This window comes from Bubalus kerabau, chromosome 10 (assembly GCF_029407905.1).
Source record: "Bubalus kerabau isolate K-KA32 ecotype Philippines breed swamp buffalo chromosome 10, PCC_UOA_SB_1v2, whole genome shotgun sequence".
Lineage (NCBI taxonomy): Eukaryota > Metazoa > Chordata > Mammalia > Artiodactyla > Bovidae > Bubalus > Bubalus kerabau.
The window spans coordinates 14,176,558-14,194,200 of NC_073633.1; the positions used below are offsets into that span (position 1 = coordinate 14,176,558).

The following is a 17,643-nucleotide window of genomic DNA, read 5'->3' on the forward strand; positions in this document are numbered from 1 at the left end:
TACTCTTTCTCTTCAAACAGCAGCATTTGATAAATGCATGTGGGCTTGATTAGACAGTTTATTCCCCAGGAAGCTACCTGTGCCCATTATCCTCTGTTGTCTGTAATGGTGTCAAATGTATCCATAAATCTAACACTTGTTTTAAGAGGCAGAGCCTAATTCTCCTCCTCTGTATATGGGTTGCACTTTGTGACTCGTTTTTAAGGAAGTGAAAAAAGGTGGAGGAGACGGTGCATGCTTTTGGAGACCAGGTTATAAAAGGTACTGCAGCTCCCTCTTTCTCTCTTTGGATTTCTGGCTCTGCTGGAAGCTTGCTACCACGTGTGAAGATATAACTCAGCCCATGGAGAGGCCCACAGAGCAGGGAACTGAGGCCTCCAGCCAAGAGCCTTGTGAGTGAGTCATCTTGGAAGTGGGTTCTCCAACTCCAGCAAGCCTTCGGAGGTCTGTTGTTTAGTTGCTCAGTCATGTCCAACTCTTTGCAACCCCATGGACTGCAGCACACCAGACTTCCCTGTCCTGCACCATCTCCTGGAGCTTGCTCAGATTCCTGTCCATTGAGTCAGTGATACCATCCAACCATCTCATCCTTTGTCATCCCCTTCTCCTCCTGTCTTCAATCTTTTCCAGCATCAGAGTAGCTTTTTGCATCAGGTGGCCAAAGTATTGGAGCTTCAGCATCATTCCTTCAAATGAATATCCTAAAGGGTTGATCTCCTTTAGGATTGATTGGTTTGATCTCCTTGCTGTCCAAGGGACTCTCAAGAGTCTTCTCCAGCACCGCAGTTCGAAAGCATCAATTTTTCAGCGCTCAGCCTTCTATATGATCCAACTCTCACATCCATACATGACTACTGGAAGAAACATAGCTCTGACTATATGGACCTTTGTCAGCAAAGTGATATCTATGCTTTTTAATATGCTGTCTATGTTGGTCATATGGAGAAGGCAATGGCACCCCACTCCAGTACTCTCACCTGGAAAATCCCATGGATGGAGGAGCCTGGTGGGCCATAGTCCATGGGGTCGCTAAGAGTCAGACACGACTGAGCGACTTCCCTTTCACTTTTCACTTTCATGCATTGGAGAAGGAAATGGCAACCCACTTTAGTATTCTTGCCTGGAGAATCCCAGGGACGGGGGAGCCTGGTGGGCTGCCATTTATGGGGTCGCACAGAGTCAGACATGACTGAAGCGACTTAGCAGCAGCAGCAGCAGCATGTTGGTCATAGCTTTTCTTCCAAGGAGCAAGCATCTTTGAATTTCATGGCTACCATCTGCAGTAATTTTGGAGCCCAAGAGAATAAAGTCTGTCATTTTTTTCACTTTTCCCCCATCTATTTGCCATGAAGTGATGGGATTGGATGCTATGATCTTGGTTTTCTGAATGCTGAGTTTTAAGCCAGCTTTTTCACTCTCCTCTTTCACCCTTATCAAGAGGCTCTTTAGTTCCTCTTTGCTTTCTGCCATTAGGGTGGTGTCATCTGCATATCTGAGGTTGTTGATATTCCTCCTAGAAATCTTGATTCCAGCTTGTGATTCATCCAGCCTGGCATTTTGCATGATGTACTCTGAATAGAAGTTAAATAAGCAGGGGGACAATATAGTCTTGACGGACTCCTTTCCCAATTTTGAACTAGTCTGTTGTTCTATATCTGGTTCTAGCTGTTGCTTCTTGACCTGCATACAGGTTTTTCAGGCGGAGGTAAGGTGGTCTGTTATTCCCCTCTTCAAGAATTTTCCACAGATTGTTGTGATCCCCTCAGAGGAATGTTGCCCTGGACAACTGCTTGAATACGATTCCATGAGAGACCCTGAGCCAGAACCACCTAGGTAAACCACTCCTAAACTTCTGACTCTCATATAATGTTTAACATAACAAATCTTCATTGTTTTAAGCTGTTAAATTTGGGGGTAATTTATTATACAGCAATAGAAAACTAATACTTTCCCTTATTATCACTTTATATTTACTCCTACCCTCTCTTGACCTTCCTCCAATTTTGTAGGATAAAATAGGATATTGTGTGTCTTTGGAGGCAATGATGGACACATTTTTTTTTCAGCTCTGATATTTTTTGTTATATTTATTTAACAGCTTTTTTCAGTTAAAATTCACAGGATACAAAACAGGCCAACACAGTTTTGGAATTGTGGTTAAAAACTATACAACTTAAAATTTGTCATTCGAACCGTTTAAAGTACAATTCAGAGGCACTAAGTGCGTCATGATGTTGTACAGCGATCACCACTATCTGTTCCAGAACCTTCCATCTCCCAAATGGAAACCCCATACTCATGGCTGACACGTTTCCAAAGATAAATTTAATTTTTTGTCCCCTACATCTGGAGTAATCAGGTAGTAAAAAGGAAATTAAATAAACAAAACCATAGGTAAACCAAATCAGAAAGAAACACCGTTAATACTTCAAGTGACAACCTGTGAATCTGTTTACATTCCAGTACAGAATAAGAAAACCCAATGACGTTCTATTATGGATAACGTAAGATCTCAAGTAAAAGTTTTACCAAAAAATTGGTCTTTAAGATTCCTTTTGAGTCCATCGTGTGCAGAACATCCGCACGGTACCCAGCAATCAAGGACCTAGGATTGGGAGCAGCTGCTGGGAGCACGGCAGGGGGAGAGAACAGCTATTGTGTAGTGACGGCCTCCAATCTTAGAGCATCAACAGTGCCTCCACCCCGGGGTTAGAAGGGTCCAGAAGGAACACTGGGCTCAGTTATTCCTAACATCTGCCACAGGCTTGGGAGTGAGTTAGAAGCATTTTGGCCAGCTGCCCGCCAGCCCAGGCGTGGGGTACAGGCTGGTAACAGGGGTCATTAGTTCTAGCACTGTTTCTTTCCATTCATCGTATTTTAACACAAACCAGTTGTCACCAGAGGATATTGCTGCTGAACTGAAGGGCGGCTGTGCCATGACCCATATTGTATTATTTGGTGGTTTTAGCTTCCAGCGTCCTCTGCAGATGAGAACTAAGGACTATTGGCAGAAGAGTCCCTGCAGCAGGCATATTTCTTGCCCTTCTCCCTCTGGAAGACATCACAACTTCACTATGGTGTCCTAGACCGCCCAGATATGTGCGCTGTGCTCCTGCCCCAGGAGGGCAGCCTGAGAACAGAAAAGTGACGGTTGGAAAATACTTATATTCAGCCCAGTACTCAGCTCATTAAACTAGCATCTTCCCTGATGTGAAACTTTCTCATTTATTCATTTGTTCATTCACTCACTTATTTTTTAGAAAGGTGTACTGAGCGCATTCCACACAGCAGGCATTGATCCAGGCATTGGAGATAAGCATTGAATGAAACAGTGGAGTTAATGCAAAAAAAAGGGTATGCAGATTTTGGCCACATTTTCCTGAGTTTGACACTCTTTGAAGCTCATCTGGACTGGTTCATGTTAGTAGGACATTGGTGGGGCTGAGAAAGAGCTGGAAGATCAAACTGTGTATCCTCTTCCCCCAACCTCAATACAAGCAGTAAAACTGAGAAAACAGAGAACCATGGTTACACCTTCTTCTGTGTTATCGAGGTCCAGTATCCCACATGCTGGCCAGTTCCTTTTTCAAACTGCCTACTACTTGCATCACCTCAGGACAGTATTATCCTTTCCCAAGGTTTCTCCTCACTTCTAGGGAAGAGCAGTGCAACTAAATATATTTTGACACTTAGCCACAATCATGAGAATAAACTCCATGCAACTAGAAAAAAATATCTCCAAGCAGATGACAGAGACCCGAGTGCTGCCATGAACGTGCCCACAGAGCTAGACTCGCCGTCTCTCTGGGTAGCGCTCCAGCTTCAGGGCCGGGGCAGAGGGGAGGCAGGCCTCAGCAGCGTAGCAGAGACCAGTGGTGCTCAGAGTGCAGAAGCAAAGCGGCCTTCCCAGGCGCAGGAAGCCTGAATCAGAAGAAAGGGCAGAAAAAGTACCACAGAGGGTGTGGGGGTAGCTGGCAGTCCACACAAGATGAGCAACGGTTGGGAAAAACTGGGGGATAAAAACACATTTCTTAATCGTAAAGCCCCAAACTAAGGAATAGGCGTATTGCCAAACTCATGTTAATAATGAAACGAGCCTTATGCTCCATGACAGGATGAGTGATGAGGTGAGTGATGAGATGCATGAGCAAGGGGGGAACCAAGGCGGGTTATTCACAGGGGATGCCTGAACAGGATCTCTCAGGCAGGGAGAACCCGTGGCCAACAGAACCATTAGCGACTGTCTAACCCTTTCATTTGTTACAAGAAACGTGAATCACTCCAATAAAACCCGGCTATTGCAGAGGGAAATCTAACATCTGACTTGTGAGGCAAAAAGAACCAGCTGCTCCAGCCTCCAAGACTCGGTAACTTCCTCTTTTAAGTCAAATTCCCAGCAATCCCGCAGATAATCAGGCAAGGGAGGGTGAACCCAGTCACCCTCTCCTCTGGACACATACCCCAGCCAACAGCATCAGTGTTCAGATTTTATCAGCACCTCAATTGCACTAAGGGTTGAAATTAGACAACTCAGGGTGGTTTAGGAGCAAGAGCAGGGCCCAGAGAACCCAGGCTGGGAGAACAGACGAGACAAGAATCACACGAGTGAAGGCCTGGAGTCCAGCTTGCAAACAGAGAGGCTTTCAGGCTGCCCTCCAGGCTGCCGGAAATCCTACATCCAAGGGCCCCAGGCCCCAGTGGCCTTGGGATCACAGCGGGGGTCTTGTGCCGGGAAGTACACAGGCACGGAGTGTTTCTGGTAGAACTGCAGACGGGAAAGGAGCTTCTTGACGATGTGGGGATATTCTCTTGACAGGTCATGCCTTTCTTCGGGGTCCTGGTCAATGTCAAAGAGCCAGAGGGTCTTGGCTGGTGGGTCCGATGAGGGTATCACAGAAACATTATACTGAGATGGTGGGGGAAACCAGTGACCACAGCCTGGCAAAGAAATACAACAGTTTATTTAAGGAGAAGCATTGTAGGTAGGATCTATCTTCAAGGAAGGAGTCTAGGGGATAAGGTTGAGCTGGGTTGTGGGTATGGACATATTAAAAAAAAAACATGGCCCTTGATGCTATGTCTAGATCTTTCTCAGACTCTGACTTCTGGGGCTTTAACTAAACATGTCTCACTGCTTCACAGTGGGGCTGGGGCTTCCAGGAAATAGCAGGCATGTGTGTGCATGCGTGTGTGTGCATGTGTGTGCATGCACAAGTGTGTATGTATGCACAAGTGTATATGTGTGTGCATGTGTGTGTATATCTGTGTGTGTGTGCATGCACGTGTGTGTGTAGCGGGGTTATTTTTAGTTGTCACAGTGAACTTGGGGGCGGTGCTTGGGGTGTGTACAACTGTCATTTAGTAGTCACGGGCCAGGGACGCTAAAATGTCTTACAAATATGGGACACTCTCAAACAATGAAGGACTGTCTTGCTGCAAACATCAAAAAGGGCCTCATTATAAACACTGCTTAATTGCATCACAGTCTTAACCGTCAAACCACACACCATAAAAATATTTAAAAGATGTCACCTCTAAAGAATGTGCTCAGGGGAAGCAACCCCTTTTCCCCACTATACCCTTGGTTGAAGATGTCTCTTTCAGAGACTGTCTTTGGCAGCTAGACGTATTGTGCTTGCCGGCCATGTGTATCTGAAATCCTTATTTCCCACGAAGCCCTGGAGCTGTGTTTCTTCCTCTCGCCCTCCCCCCACCTCCACATGCATGTGTGCTAGGTCGCTTCAGTCGTGTCTGACTCTTTGTGATCCCATGTAGCCCGCTAGGCTTCTCTGCCCATGGGAGTCCCAGGCGAGAATACTGGAGTGGGTTGCCATGCCCTCCTCCAGGAGATCTTCCCGACCCAGGGACTGCAGCCACGTCTCTTACATCTTCTGCATTGGCAGGCGGGTTCTTTGCCACTACTGCCACCTAGGAAGCCTCCGCCTGCCCCCACCACCTCAACAGTTAGTTCCTAATGTTTAAAAATGTAGGACGAGATTACACCCCTCCCTCTCATTCAGCAGTCCAGAGATGGTGTTCTGCGAAAGGCAGCTATTCTTTGGAAAATCTCCCAGCTGTTCTGGTGGGAGATGCTAAGCCTTCTACCTGGGTAGCCTGTGAGCAGTTTCCAGTTCTGGTATCTAATAGCAGCATGGATAGATGTGTTGAAGGCTGAATATTCCAGAAGGGAAGACTCATCCTTGGCCAGAGCCATGCTGTTCCCAGGACCTGGGGAGAGGGTTTGGAAGAATTAGATCACTGTTATTGGAACGTGTCATTATAAATCAACGTTTTATATCCCTCCTGCAGAACAGTAGCTTTTATTCAACACTGGAGCGTAAATGTGTATCCTGCCACAGGAATGAATCTTCTATTAAATATAAACAGAGAGCTCAAGTTACATGGAACATCAGTCATAAAACACCACAAATATAAAGGAAATCCCAAGGAGATTAGAACATTAATTCAACCTTAAAACCACTGTGTTCTGCCAATGTCCAGATGGCCATTTGCCGACCTGTGTACCGCGACAGCGTGCAGGGTTTCTTTTTTATGGTACCTTTTGTTTTTGCTATTGCATGATTGAGTTAAATAAACCTGTGTACACTTGTATACCTATGTAGATAATATGATACATTATAAAATGTACATCTTAATGGAGTCTGTCTCAAGTTATTCAAGCATGCCATAATAAATCGTACATTTATTTTTTTAACCCCACTAATGAAATCTAAAAGTAAGTGAGCAATGCTCAGTTAACTATTCAGATAAGATCATTCTGGTATATATATATTATTGGTTGATGTCATGTGGTCATGCGTGCTCAGTCATGTCAGACTCCTTGTGACCCCATGGACTGTAGCCCATCAGGCTCCTCTGTCCATGGGATCCTCCAGGCAAGAACACTGGAGGGGGTTGCCATTACCTTCTCCAGGGGATCTTCCCGACCCAGGGATCGAACCAGTGTCTCCTGTGTCTCCTGCACTGGCAGGCGGATTCTTTATCACTGTGCCACCTATACTGCACCCCATTGATATCGTGGGTTATATTAATTTATACTCTTGAGGTTTTATATTAATTGATCATCAGGTTGTGGTGGGGGGGGACACTTGATAGTACCTGCTCCCTCTTTCTCTCTTGAGTTTGGAACCAACTGACGGGTAAGAGGCCAGACGGATGGGGCTAAACATATGGCCTTTGTTACTGATAAAGCTGGTTGAAAAGAACATAGCTTCAGATCTGTGGCAGGGAGGCCGTGCTAATAACTGGCCCTTGTGTATTGACATGTATCCCAGGGACAGGCTGGCTCCAAAATTAGACAGACAAAAGGGTCCAAATTGAGCACGCCCAGTTTCTTCTTTTAGATAACTTCCTCCTGCTCCGGCTTGTGGGGAGGAGCAAATAAGGTTCAGCGAGAGAGACCTGAGTTCCACTCCAGTTGAAGACCCTGGTGAATCCCCAAAGGTAAGGTATGGAGGTTCCCCCCCTCTTACCTGTGCATGTTTAAACATCTCACCTTAGCACTTAACTGTAATCATTAGTCTGCTTTAAGTCCACATTCATCTGTTACTTTTCAAATATGGTGTGTAACTCCAAAGTTTGCCAGACTCCCCATCCGATGCCTAAGAGCTGCAGTGGGTGGTGTGTCTGTGAAGGCGCCCTCGCCACCATCTGCCCAGCTTCACCTTTGTGTGATAAGGGACTGTGAGAGTGCCCTCCACCCTGCCTGCGCGGGACTTCTGTGCTGTGTGCAGTTTAGTGCGGGAAGCTCTGTCACTGGTGGAAAAGGCAGAGCCCCATCCTCTTGTCAGAACTGTGGCAATGAGAGGCGTACTGCAGACGGAGCCAATAAACATCGGCAGTTTCAGACCTTCAGTCTTAACAGTCAGCACCAACAAATCATCAGCACCAAAGAGGAACTCTTTTGGACCTCTTGTTTCTGTTTGCTCATGGCTATGCTGGGTCCGATACAAGTGGATGCTTCTAGCGATCGAGGTGTGTGAGGATGTCCACTTGACTGTACATTCCATGCACAGAGAAGCCTGGCGGGCTATGGTCCGGGGGTCGCAAGGAGTTGGACACGACTGAACACACACACATACATACCATAGGAAGTACATTCTTAACACACAGACTGTGGTAGAACTGTGAGCACTCATAATCTACTGCTCACAAGTTTGTATATAAAAACCACATTTTGATAGCAAAGAATGTTAAATAAAAGGAATACGCTTTGTGAACATAAACAAAGGAAGGAAATGTAGCTATCTCAGCTATACTTATATACATTTACTTTTAAAACAAACAGGAACATAAAATACCTAAACAATAAATAAGGCTAAGACTAAATGATGAAAGATGCTGTTATCTCCTTAAGTTTTATTTGTTGGGAGAAATTAAACAAAAAGCAAAGTACAAAGAATAATATAATGAACACCCTGTGCGCTGTCACTCAGAATGAATAAATATTAACATTTTGTTATATCTGCTTCTTTTAATTAGAGAAGTAGTCAATGAAGATGAAGTGTCAGATGCCTTTTCTCCATCTTCAATCCCAGTCTCTTCACCCTTTACCCCAATGGCTGCTGCTATCATGACTTCAGTGCATCTTTTAGCCATTTAAAGATACAGTAACAGATACATGTGTCAGGGAATAATGCATGGTAGTTCTACACTTTAGAAATGTACATGTATGTGTTATGCTATATCTATTTGGCAACTTCATGTTTTTTATCCACTACTGTGTTTTTTAGAGCTCAGAGATGATGTATATATGTATATGTATGTTTACTCCTTTTAATTATTTCCTATTTTGGATGGGGAACACATGTAAACCTGTGGCGGATTCATTTTGATATTTGGCAAATCTAATACAGTTATGTAAAGTTTAAAAATAAAATAAAATTAAAAAAAAAAAAAAAAAAAAAAAAAAAAGAATTACTCAGAGGAAAAAAAAAAAAAAAAAAAACAGCACATTTTATTTATGCATTCCCCTTTAATAGGAATTTGGGTTATTTTACTTATTTATTTATTTTTGCTATTAGCGTTGACCTTTCACAATCTGGGTTTGAAATGCATGGGTCCACTTATACCCAGATTTTTTTCAGGAGTAAATACTACAATACTACAGGATCTGAGGTTGCTTGAAAACATATCCACCATGTTATGTCCCTCTGGTAGTGTATGAGGGTTTCAATTTGTCCATGTATTTGTCAACACTTATCACTGCCTGTCTTTTGTTACAGCCTATTTGGTATGATGTTGTATCTCATTATGGCTTGGATTTGCATCTCCTTGATGACTAATAAAGTTGAGCATCTTTTCATGTGTTTGTTGGCCCCTTGTATATCCTCTTTTTTTGGGAAAAGTATATTCAGATCCTTTCATTATTTAGTTGTAAGAGTTCTTTATATATTCCAGATACAGGTCCCTCATCAGGTCCAAATATTTTCTCCCATTCTATGGATTGTCTTTTTCACTTTCTTGATGGTGTTTTTTGAGGCACAAAAGGTTTAAATTTTAATGAATCCCAATTTATCTAATTTTCTACTGTACTGCTTATGCTTTGGTGTCATATCTAGGAAATCATTGCTTCATCCAAGGTTATGAAGATTTACATCTATATTCTCTTTTAAGAGTTTATAGTTTAGTACTTCTGTTTAGATCTTTGACTGACTTTGAATTATATTTGTATGTGGTGAGAGGGAGGGGCCCAGCTTCATTCTTTGCATGTGGATATCCCTTGTGTCAGCACCATGTGTTGAAGAGACTATTACTTCCCTAATTAATGCTTTTGACATTCTTGTTGAAAATCAGTTGACTGTAAATGTAAGAGTTTATTTCCAGACTCTCAATTCTATTCCACGTATCTATATGTCTACATTCTTAAGTCAGTATCTTGATTATTGTAATTATTTGTAGTAAGTTTTGAAATCAGGAGGTATGAGTAGTTCAATGTTTTTGTTTTTTTCTCCAAGATTGATTTGGTTATTCTGAGTTTCTTGAAATTTTTTTTTTTTTTAATGAATTTGAGGATCAGTTTAATCAATAATCTGCCAAGAGTCAGCTGGGATTTTGTTAGGAAGTGTATTAAACTCATAAATCAATTTGAGGATTATTGCCATCTTAATATATTGTCTTCTACTCCATGAACATGGGATATCTTTTCATTTATTTAGGTCTTCTTTAAGTGCTTTACAGTTTTCAGAATATAGCTTTTGTACTTCTTTTCTTAAATTCACTCCTAAGTGTTTCATTCTTTTCAATGCTATTGCAAATGAACTATTTTCTTAATTTCATGTTTGATTTGTTCATTGCTACTGTACAGAAATACAGCTGATTGGTGTACATTGCTCTTCTACTGCACAACCTTGTGCAGTTCAGTTCAGTTCAGTTCAGTCGCTCAGTCATGTCTGGCTCTTTGCGATCCCATGAATCGCAGCACACAAGGCCTCCCTGTCCATCACCAACTCCCGGAGTTCACCCAAACTCATCCATCGAGTCGGTGATGCCATCCAGCCATCTCATCCTCTGTCGTCTCCTTCTCCTCCTGCTCCCAATCCCTCTCAGCATCTGGGTCTTTTCTAATGAGTCAACTCTTTGCATGAGGTAGCCAAAGTATTGGAGTTTCAGCTTCAGCATCATTCCTTCCAATGAACACCCAGGACTGATCTCCTTTAGGATGGACTGGTTGGATCTCCTTGCAGTCCAAGGGACTCTCAAGAGTCTTCTCCAAGACCACAGTTCAAAAGCATCAATTCTTTGGCACTCAGCTTTCTTCAAATCCAACTCTCACATCCATATATGACCACTGGAAAAACCATAGCCTTGACTAGACGGAACTTTGTTGGCAAAGTAATGTCTCTGCTTTTGAGTATGCTCTCTAGGTTGGTCATAACTTTCCTTCCAAGGAGTAAGCGTCTTTTGATTTCATGGCTGCAATCACCGACTGCAGTGATTTTGGAGCCCCAAAAAAGAAAGTCTGACACTGTTTCCACTGTTTCCCCATCTATTTCCCATGAAGTGATGGGACCAGATGCCATGATCTTCGTTTTCTGAATGTTAAGCTTTAAGCCAACTTTTTCACTCTCCTCTTTCACTTTCATCAAGAAGCTCTTTAGTTCCTCTTCACTTTCTGCCATAAGGGTGGTGTCATCTGCATATCTGAGGTTATTGATATTTCTCCCAGCGATCTTGATTCCAGCTTGTGCTTCATCCAGCCCAGCATTTCTCATGATGTACTCTGCATATAAGTTAAATAAACAGGGTGACAATATGCAGCCTTGACATACTCCTTTTCCTATTTGGAACCAGTCTGTTGTTCCATGTCCAGTTCTAACTGTTACTTCCTGACCTGCATACAGATTTCTCAAGAGGCAGGTCAGGTGGTCTGGTATTCCCATCTCTTTCAGAATTCTCCACAGTTTATTGTGATCCACACAGTCAAAGGCTTTGGCATTGTCAATAAAGCAGAAATAGATGTTTTTCTGGAACTCTCTTGCTTTTTCGATGATCCAGCAACCTTGTAGAACCTGTTTATTAGTTCTAGTCGTCTTTTAGTTGACTCCTTGGGATTTTTTAAATACAATCTCATGTCATTTACAGATATGGATAGTGTTACTTCTCCCGTGTCAATCTGAATACCTTATTTCTTTTTCTTACCCAATTGCCTTGTTAGAATCTCTATTTAATGCTGAAACAAATGGTGAAAGCCAACATCCTTGTCTTATTCCTGATCTTAGGGTAAAATACTCAAACTTTCACCATTCAGTAGGATGCTAGCTATAGGTTTTTTTTTTGTAGATGCTCTATCAAATTGAGTAAGGTCTCCTTTTATTGACAGTTTGAGTGTTCTATCCAGAAAAAGTATGACATTTGCCAAAAGTTCTTTTCTGCATCTGAGATTACTAAATATTTTTTGTCCTCTAGTCTATCAATATACTATATTAATCGATTTTAGCTATTAAACTATCATTACATTCCTGGGATGAACCCACTTAGTCATGTTGTATAACCCTCTTTATATGTTGCTGAATTCTACTTGCTAGTATTTGTTGAGGATTTTTGTATCTATATATGTGGAAGTATTGAATTATTAAATTGGTGTCTTCATTATTAAATTGACAGTGTATTAAATACATGGTTGAAACAGAAGACAAGAAACAGAGATTTCTTAGAATGTTAATGACTTTCAGAATTTTTCTGACATAGTTGGACTAGATCCAGATTTGAAAAGTAAAAGTGAAAGCGAGTCTCACAGTCCTATCTGCCTCTTTGCAACTCCATGGACTGTAGCCTGCCAGCTCCTCTGTCCATGGAATTCTCCAGGTAAGAGCACTAGGATGCCATTTCCTTCTCCAGGGGATCTTCCTGACCCAGGGATCGAACCCGGGTCTCCTGCTTTGCAGGTCAATTCTTTACCAACTGAGACACTAGGGAAGCCCAGATTCAGAAAATATTTATTTATTAACAACTAAGTGACAAGAAAGCATTGTGTCCTTAAATTCTATGACATGGAGTGATGAGCAAAGACACATCTCAGAGAAGTTTTGAAGGTAAAATAAAAAGATTTTTGGTGACTATAGAGTATAAAAGGTAAAATTTCAAGGTTTCAAGTTTGGTGATAAAGAAAATATTGACATTGGCAGAATAGAGATTTTAGAGCAGGAAACAGTGGTGATAACATGATCTAGAGTTAGGCATGTTGACTTTGAAAAATTAATGTGAACCCAAGGGAGAGATATCGACTACACACGGAGCAAAGACACTGGACCCTGTAAGAGAGACTGAAGGCATATACTGACGCAAGCGCTATCCGGAATGCAGTGATCACTGAACCCTGGAAACGGATGAGCTGCCTAGAGAGCGAAGCAAGAGGACAGCAGAAGCCCACAGAAAGAAACTAGTGCCGAAGGAAAACTGTCAGCAATGAGGCAGAGAATACAAGAACATACGGAAGGAGACCAGCGCAACAGGGCAGCACAGGAGCTGGGGGGCAGAAGGCTTAGGCCACGATGCAGAAGTGCCGACCATTCCATCCATCCGCTTGATGGGTGAGAAAAGGGCATTGCATTTGTTAACCTCTGGGTAGGAACGGGGGAGTTCAGAGAGAAGTGTAAACAAACACACCTTTCTCTTTCCCTACCGAGCTGAAAGCCACCTCTGAGATGATAAATCATTCTGGTCAGACAGGAATACTCAATTATAAGATGGATTAGCCTTGTGTATTGATTTTGGATGTAAAGAAGGAGATCAGCAGAAAAATTTAGAGTACACGAAGAAAATCACTATCTTGCTTAATATATAGTAAACGCACAGAGCTCCATCTCTGAGCAACCTCTGGAGTTCAAGTTTCCAGAATGAGGTGGACCAACAGGTTCAGTGGAGAAGTGTGTTTTCCAGAGCCAGAGGGGTTCCAGACGCACTACGGGAGTTGCTTTCAGATGGGATGGTGGGTTAACAGGTGAGGATCTAGGGTTCTAACTCCATTTCTATCAGCACAGTTTAACCCTTAAAGAAGAATCCATAATATATATTTGCTAAATAGATTGTGTTTCTCTATATTTTTGTTTGGAAAAAAGAGCCTGTGGCTAAGATAATTTGAAACACACTAATCATCACAGATGGCAGAGTCACCGAACTGGGAAGGGACTGGGGGCTGCCTGGACCACTGGGGATGCTGCCTGGGGTTCACAGAAGGCGATCTTGCTCTCTTGGCTGTACAACCCATCCTCCTGACTCTTGGGAAACAACCATCTAGTCTTTGATTGTATTTTTATAAAATATATTTTTTCTGACTATGTAATTTATATAAGTTGGAAAACACAAAAATCTATGAACAGGAAAATTAAAATTACCTGTACATTTATTAGCTGCTGTTAACATCTTGGTGTATAACCTTTGAGAATTCTAACTATACAAGACTTAAATAAAATATTATATTAAGTTATGTTAGTAGCTGACTTGAAAATAAGAAATGGAAATTTCATAGCAAAAGTTTCTGGGACTTCCCTGGCAGCCTAGTGGTTAAGACTTAGCCTTCCAATGCAGGTTCAATCCCTTGTGGGGGAGCTAAGATTCCATATGCCTTGCAGCCAAACACCAAAACAGAAAACAGAAGCAATGTTGTATTAAATTCAATCAACACTTTAAGAATGGTCTACATTAAAAAAAAAATCTTAAAACAAAAGTTTCCATTCCTAGAGAAAACTAGCCAGGTTGCCATGTGTCCCAACATTGGTGCATAGCCAAGAGGGGTTGTCTGGGTCTCTCTCTCTGTAACTTCTGAGTAGAATGGATTAATTGTGGCTGCAGAATGGGGCCTAGCAAGAGGCAACCTTCTAACACTGCAGGAGAGCACTGCTGGGAATGGTCATAAGACAAAAGGAAGGGGCCTGGGGATGGAAGTGAGTCCTGATACCTCTCTCCCAGAAGATCACCGTGCACAGCAGTCCTGAGCACACACTCTGGGAACCAGATTGCTCACATTCGGATATCTGCTCCATCACTCACTGGCTATGTGACCTTAGGCGTCTCCTCATTTGTAAAACCAGGAAAATATAATTTATTTCACAGAGCAGTTGTGTGGCCTAGATGTGATGATGCATCGAAAATGTTTATCAGCAGTGTGTCTAGCACATAGTAGATGCACAATAAATGTCATTGTGAAATCTTGGGCAACTTTCTTAACCTCCCTTGGCTCAGTTTACTATCAATGAAATTAGTAGAACAACGGCAAACTGCTTAGCACAGTGTGTGGTCTATTGTCAACACTATCACTATTGAAAGATAATAACAGCTAATACTTAGAAGCACTTACTACTGGAAATCATAAACTATGGTGGTAGGTATTCTATGTATATAAAATCATTTAATTCTTGCAGTAACTCTGTGAAATAAGTAATAATGTCTGGCAATAAAGGTCACTGAATGCTAGCTATTATCAGTTTAATGTAAGTTTTTTCTTTTATGTACTGTTCTATTCAAGACTTTACAAAGAAGAGGAAAGTAAATTCATTACTATACCCGAACAAAAAAAAAAAAAAGAAAACTAATCATTTCTCTGGTCTGCATTTGGAGAAGACTTATTTGTTCTCCAATTCATGTTCCAGAATTTGAACAGGACTGGCAAGAAAAGCATTTATGGTGGAAGCATTGATTTGTCACTTTGAGGCTTTCTTTTCTGCCCTGTTTCGTGGTCTGCCATTCATTTCCACTGAACTCTATTTGTTTTTGCTTTGTTTGTTTTATAATTCACAAAGATCAGTTTAAAATTTCATTCTATCTCTAATGACCCATTTTATTCCTCATGCTAGTATGATGCCATCTTTGTACTTTGATGACAATGGATATTTACTTAGCAAACTTAATCACTTGTGCTAATGGGGAAAACCCCAAGCTTTCCCAGACATTTGATTATCAAACTGTGTTCTGAAATGCAATCTCTTCAGGTATACTTTTAGTGAATAGGTTGGATTTAAGTTTAATTAGCAACAACTTTGTTGTTGTTCAGTCACTAAGTCATATCTGACTTCTTGTGATCCATGGATTGCAGTACACAGGCTTTCCTATTCTCCACTGTCTCCCAGAATTTGCTCAGACTCATGTCCATTGAGTCGATGATGCCATCCAACCATCTCATCCTCTGTCATCCCCTTCTCCTCCTGCCCTCAATCCTTTCCAGCATTAGGGGCTTCTCCAATGAGTTGGCTCTTCACATCAAAGTGAAAAAGTATTGGAGCTTCAGTTTCAGCATCAGTCCTTCCAATGAATATTCAAGGTTGACTTCCTTTAGGCTTGATTGGTTTGATCTCCTTGCAGTTCGAGGGCTCTCAAGAGTCTTCTCCAGCAGCACAATTTGAAAGCATCAATTCTTCAGCACTCAGCCTTCTTTATGGTCCAACTTTCATATCCATATGTGACTACTGGAAAAACCATAGCTTTGACTATGTGGACCTTTGTCAGCAAAGTGATGGCTTTGCCTTTTAATACACTGTCTAGTTTTGTGATAGCTTTTCTTCCAAGGAGCAAGTGACTTTTAATTTTGTAGCTGCAGTCATGGTCCACAGTGATTTTGGAATCCAAGAAAATAAAATATGCCACTGTTTCCACTTCTTCCCCTTCTATTTTCCATGAAGTGATGGGACCAGATGCCAGGATCTCAGTTTCTGAATGATGAATCTCAAGCCAGCTGTTTCACTCTCATCTTTGACCCTCATCAAGAGGCTCTTCAGTTCTTCTTCACTTTCTGCCATTAGAGTGGTATCATCTACATTATCTGAGATTGCTGATACTTCTCCTATTGAACCTTGATTCCAGCTTGTGATTCATCCCGCCTGGTATTTCACGTGATGCACTCTGCAACAACTGCCTTCACCTTTGGTGCTTAAAAGTTCTTGAAGTGGCTTGTTCTGTGAGTCAGTTTGTTACGTGAGTCAAATTTGTCTCTTAAAGTTTATTACACTAAAGTTTTATTTACAATAAACATTTGATTGGCTGATCATTTCTTCAATCCAAGAGAAGTTCAAGGACTCCCGAACTCAAGGTGAAGTTCAAGTCACTAAGGTGCTAGTCAGTCTGAATCCCACCACCTGCTGCCTGCTCCTCTGCCCAGATCATAGTGCATTCAGGCTACATGTGCGGGGACACGTGGGACACACATGAGGATCAAAGCACCAGTCTGCTCACAGTTTTTCTTGTCTCGAAAACTGTGGCCTTAGGCCAAGGCTGCCTCCCATCTCACTGCATGGTGAAGACTTACATGTCCAAATGCCAATGTGCTCACTGTTGTCTTGAGTTGATCTTTAAACATCATTCTGGATCTAAAGATGGAAGTTTTTCTCTAAAAATAATTCCTGAAAAACACTGTTGGAACCCCCACACTCTGAGCTGACACTTTACTTAATTTTCAGAAATAGGCGGGGAAAGCTGTTAACAGTCATAGAGACAGCCCTCCTGGCTCGAATACTGGGATGGACAGAGCTTTGAGAAACGCAGCAGCACTCCCCGTGCCATTACTCTCTAGTTCTGAAAAGGAACTTGGAGAAACCACTGTGCATTTCAGCGGCCTTTAGAATAATCTCTTCCTATTATCTTGTTAAATCATTTAACCACTCTGACTTCCTGTTTCCAAGTATGTCAAATGAGGATAAAAATAATGCCTGCCTCACAGGATGACTATGAGGATGAAATGAGATCCTACTGGCGGTAAGTGTAAGTACAAAAGTCCCGGTTACATGTTTCTTAAACTCCCACAGCACTTGCCACCAGGCTGGGCACACAGACAAAACTGACCAACTCAAAGAAAGCATTTCAGTTCAAGTCAAACCTGCGGCCTTCCACAGAGAGCCATCAAAATCAAGGTGTGATCAATTACCCGACTCTGTAATGACTGAGATCTACATCAGCTGGAACAAGGTATTATTAGACAAGTATAAAGAAGGGTGGGGGGCTTCTCTGGTGGCCTTCTCTGGTAAAGAATCCACCTGGAATGAGGGAGACCTGGGTTTGATACCTGGGTTGGGAAGATCCCCTGGAGGAGGGCATGGCAACCCACTCCAATATTCTTGCCTGGAGAATCCCATGGACAGAGGAGGCTCGTGGGCTACAGTCCATGGGGCTGCAAAGAGCTGGACACAATTGAGC

General features: G+C 42.2%; 1 protein-coding gene across 1 annotated transcript in view; it reads right to left on the bottom strand.

Annotated features, from left to right (window-relative positions):
- Positions 1 to 2,054: 2,054 nt before the first annotated feature.
- The window catches only part of ARSB (arylsulfatase B), a 180,937-nt gene continuing 165,348 nt past the window's right edge, over positions 2,055 to 17,643 (bottom strand). Inside the window, exons 7-8 of the mRNA XM_055536654.1 lie at positions 6,106 to 6,228; positions 2,055 to 4,938 (exon numbers count right to left, since the gene is read on the bottom strand). Coding sequence (XP_055392629.1) covers positions 4,673 to 4,938; positions 6,106 to 6,228 — 389 coding nt within the window. The 3' untranslated portion in view covers positions 2,055 to 4,672. The remainder of the gene's footprint in view (positions 4,939 to 6,105; positions 6,229 to 17,643) is intronic.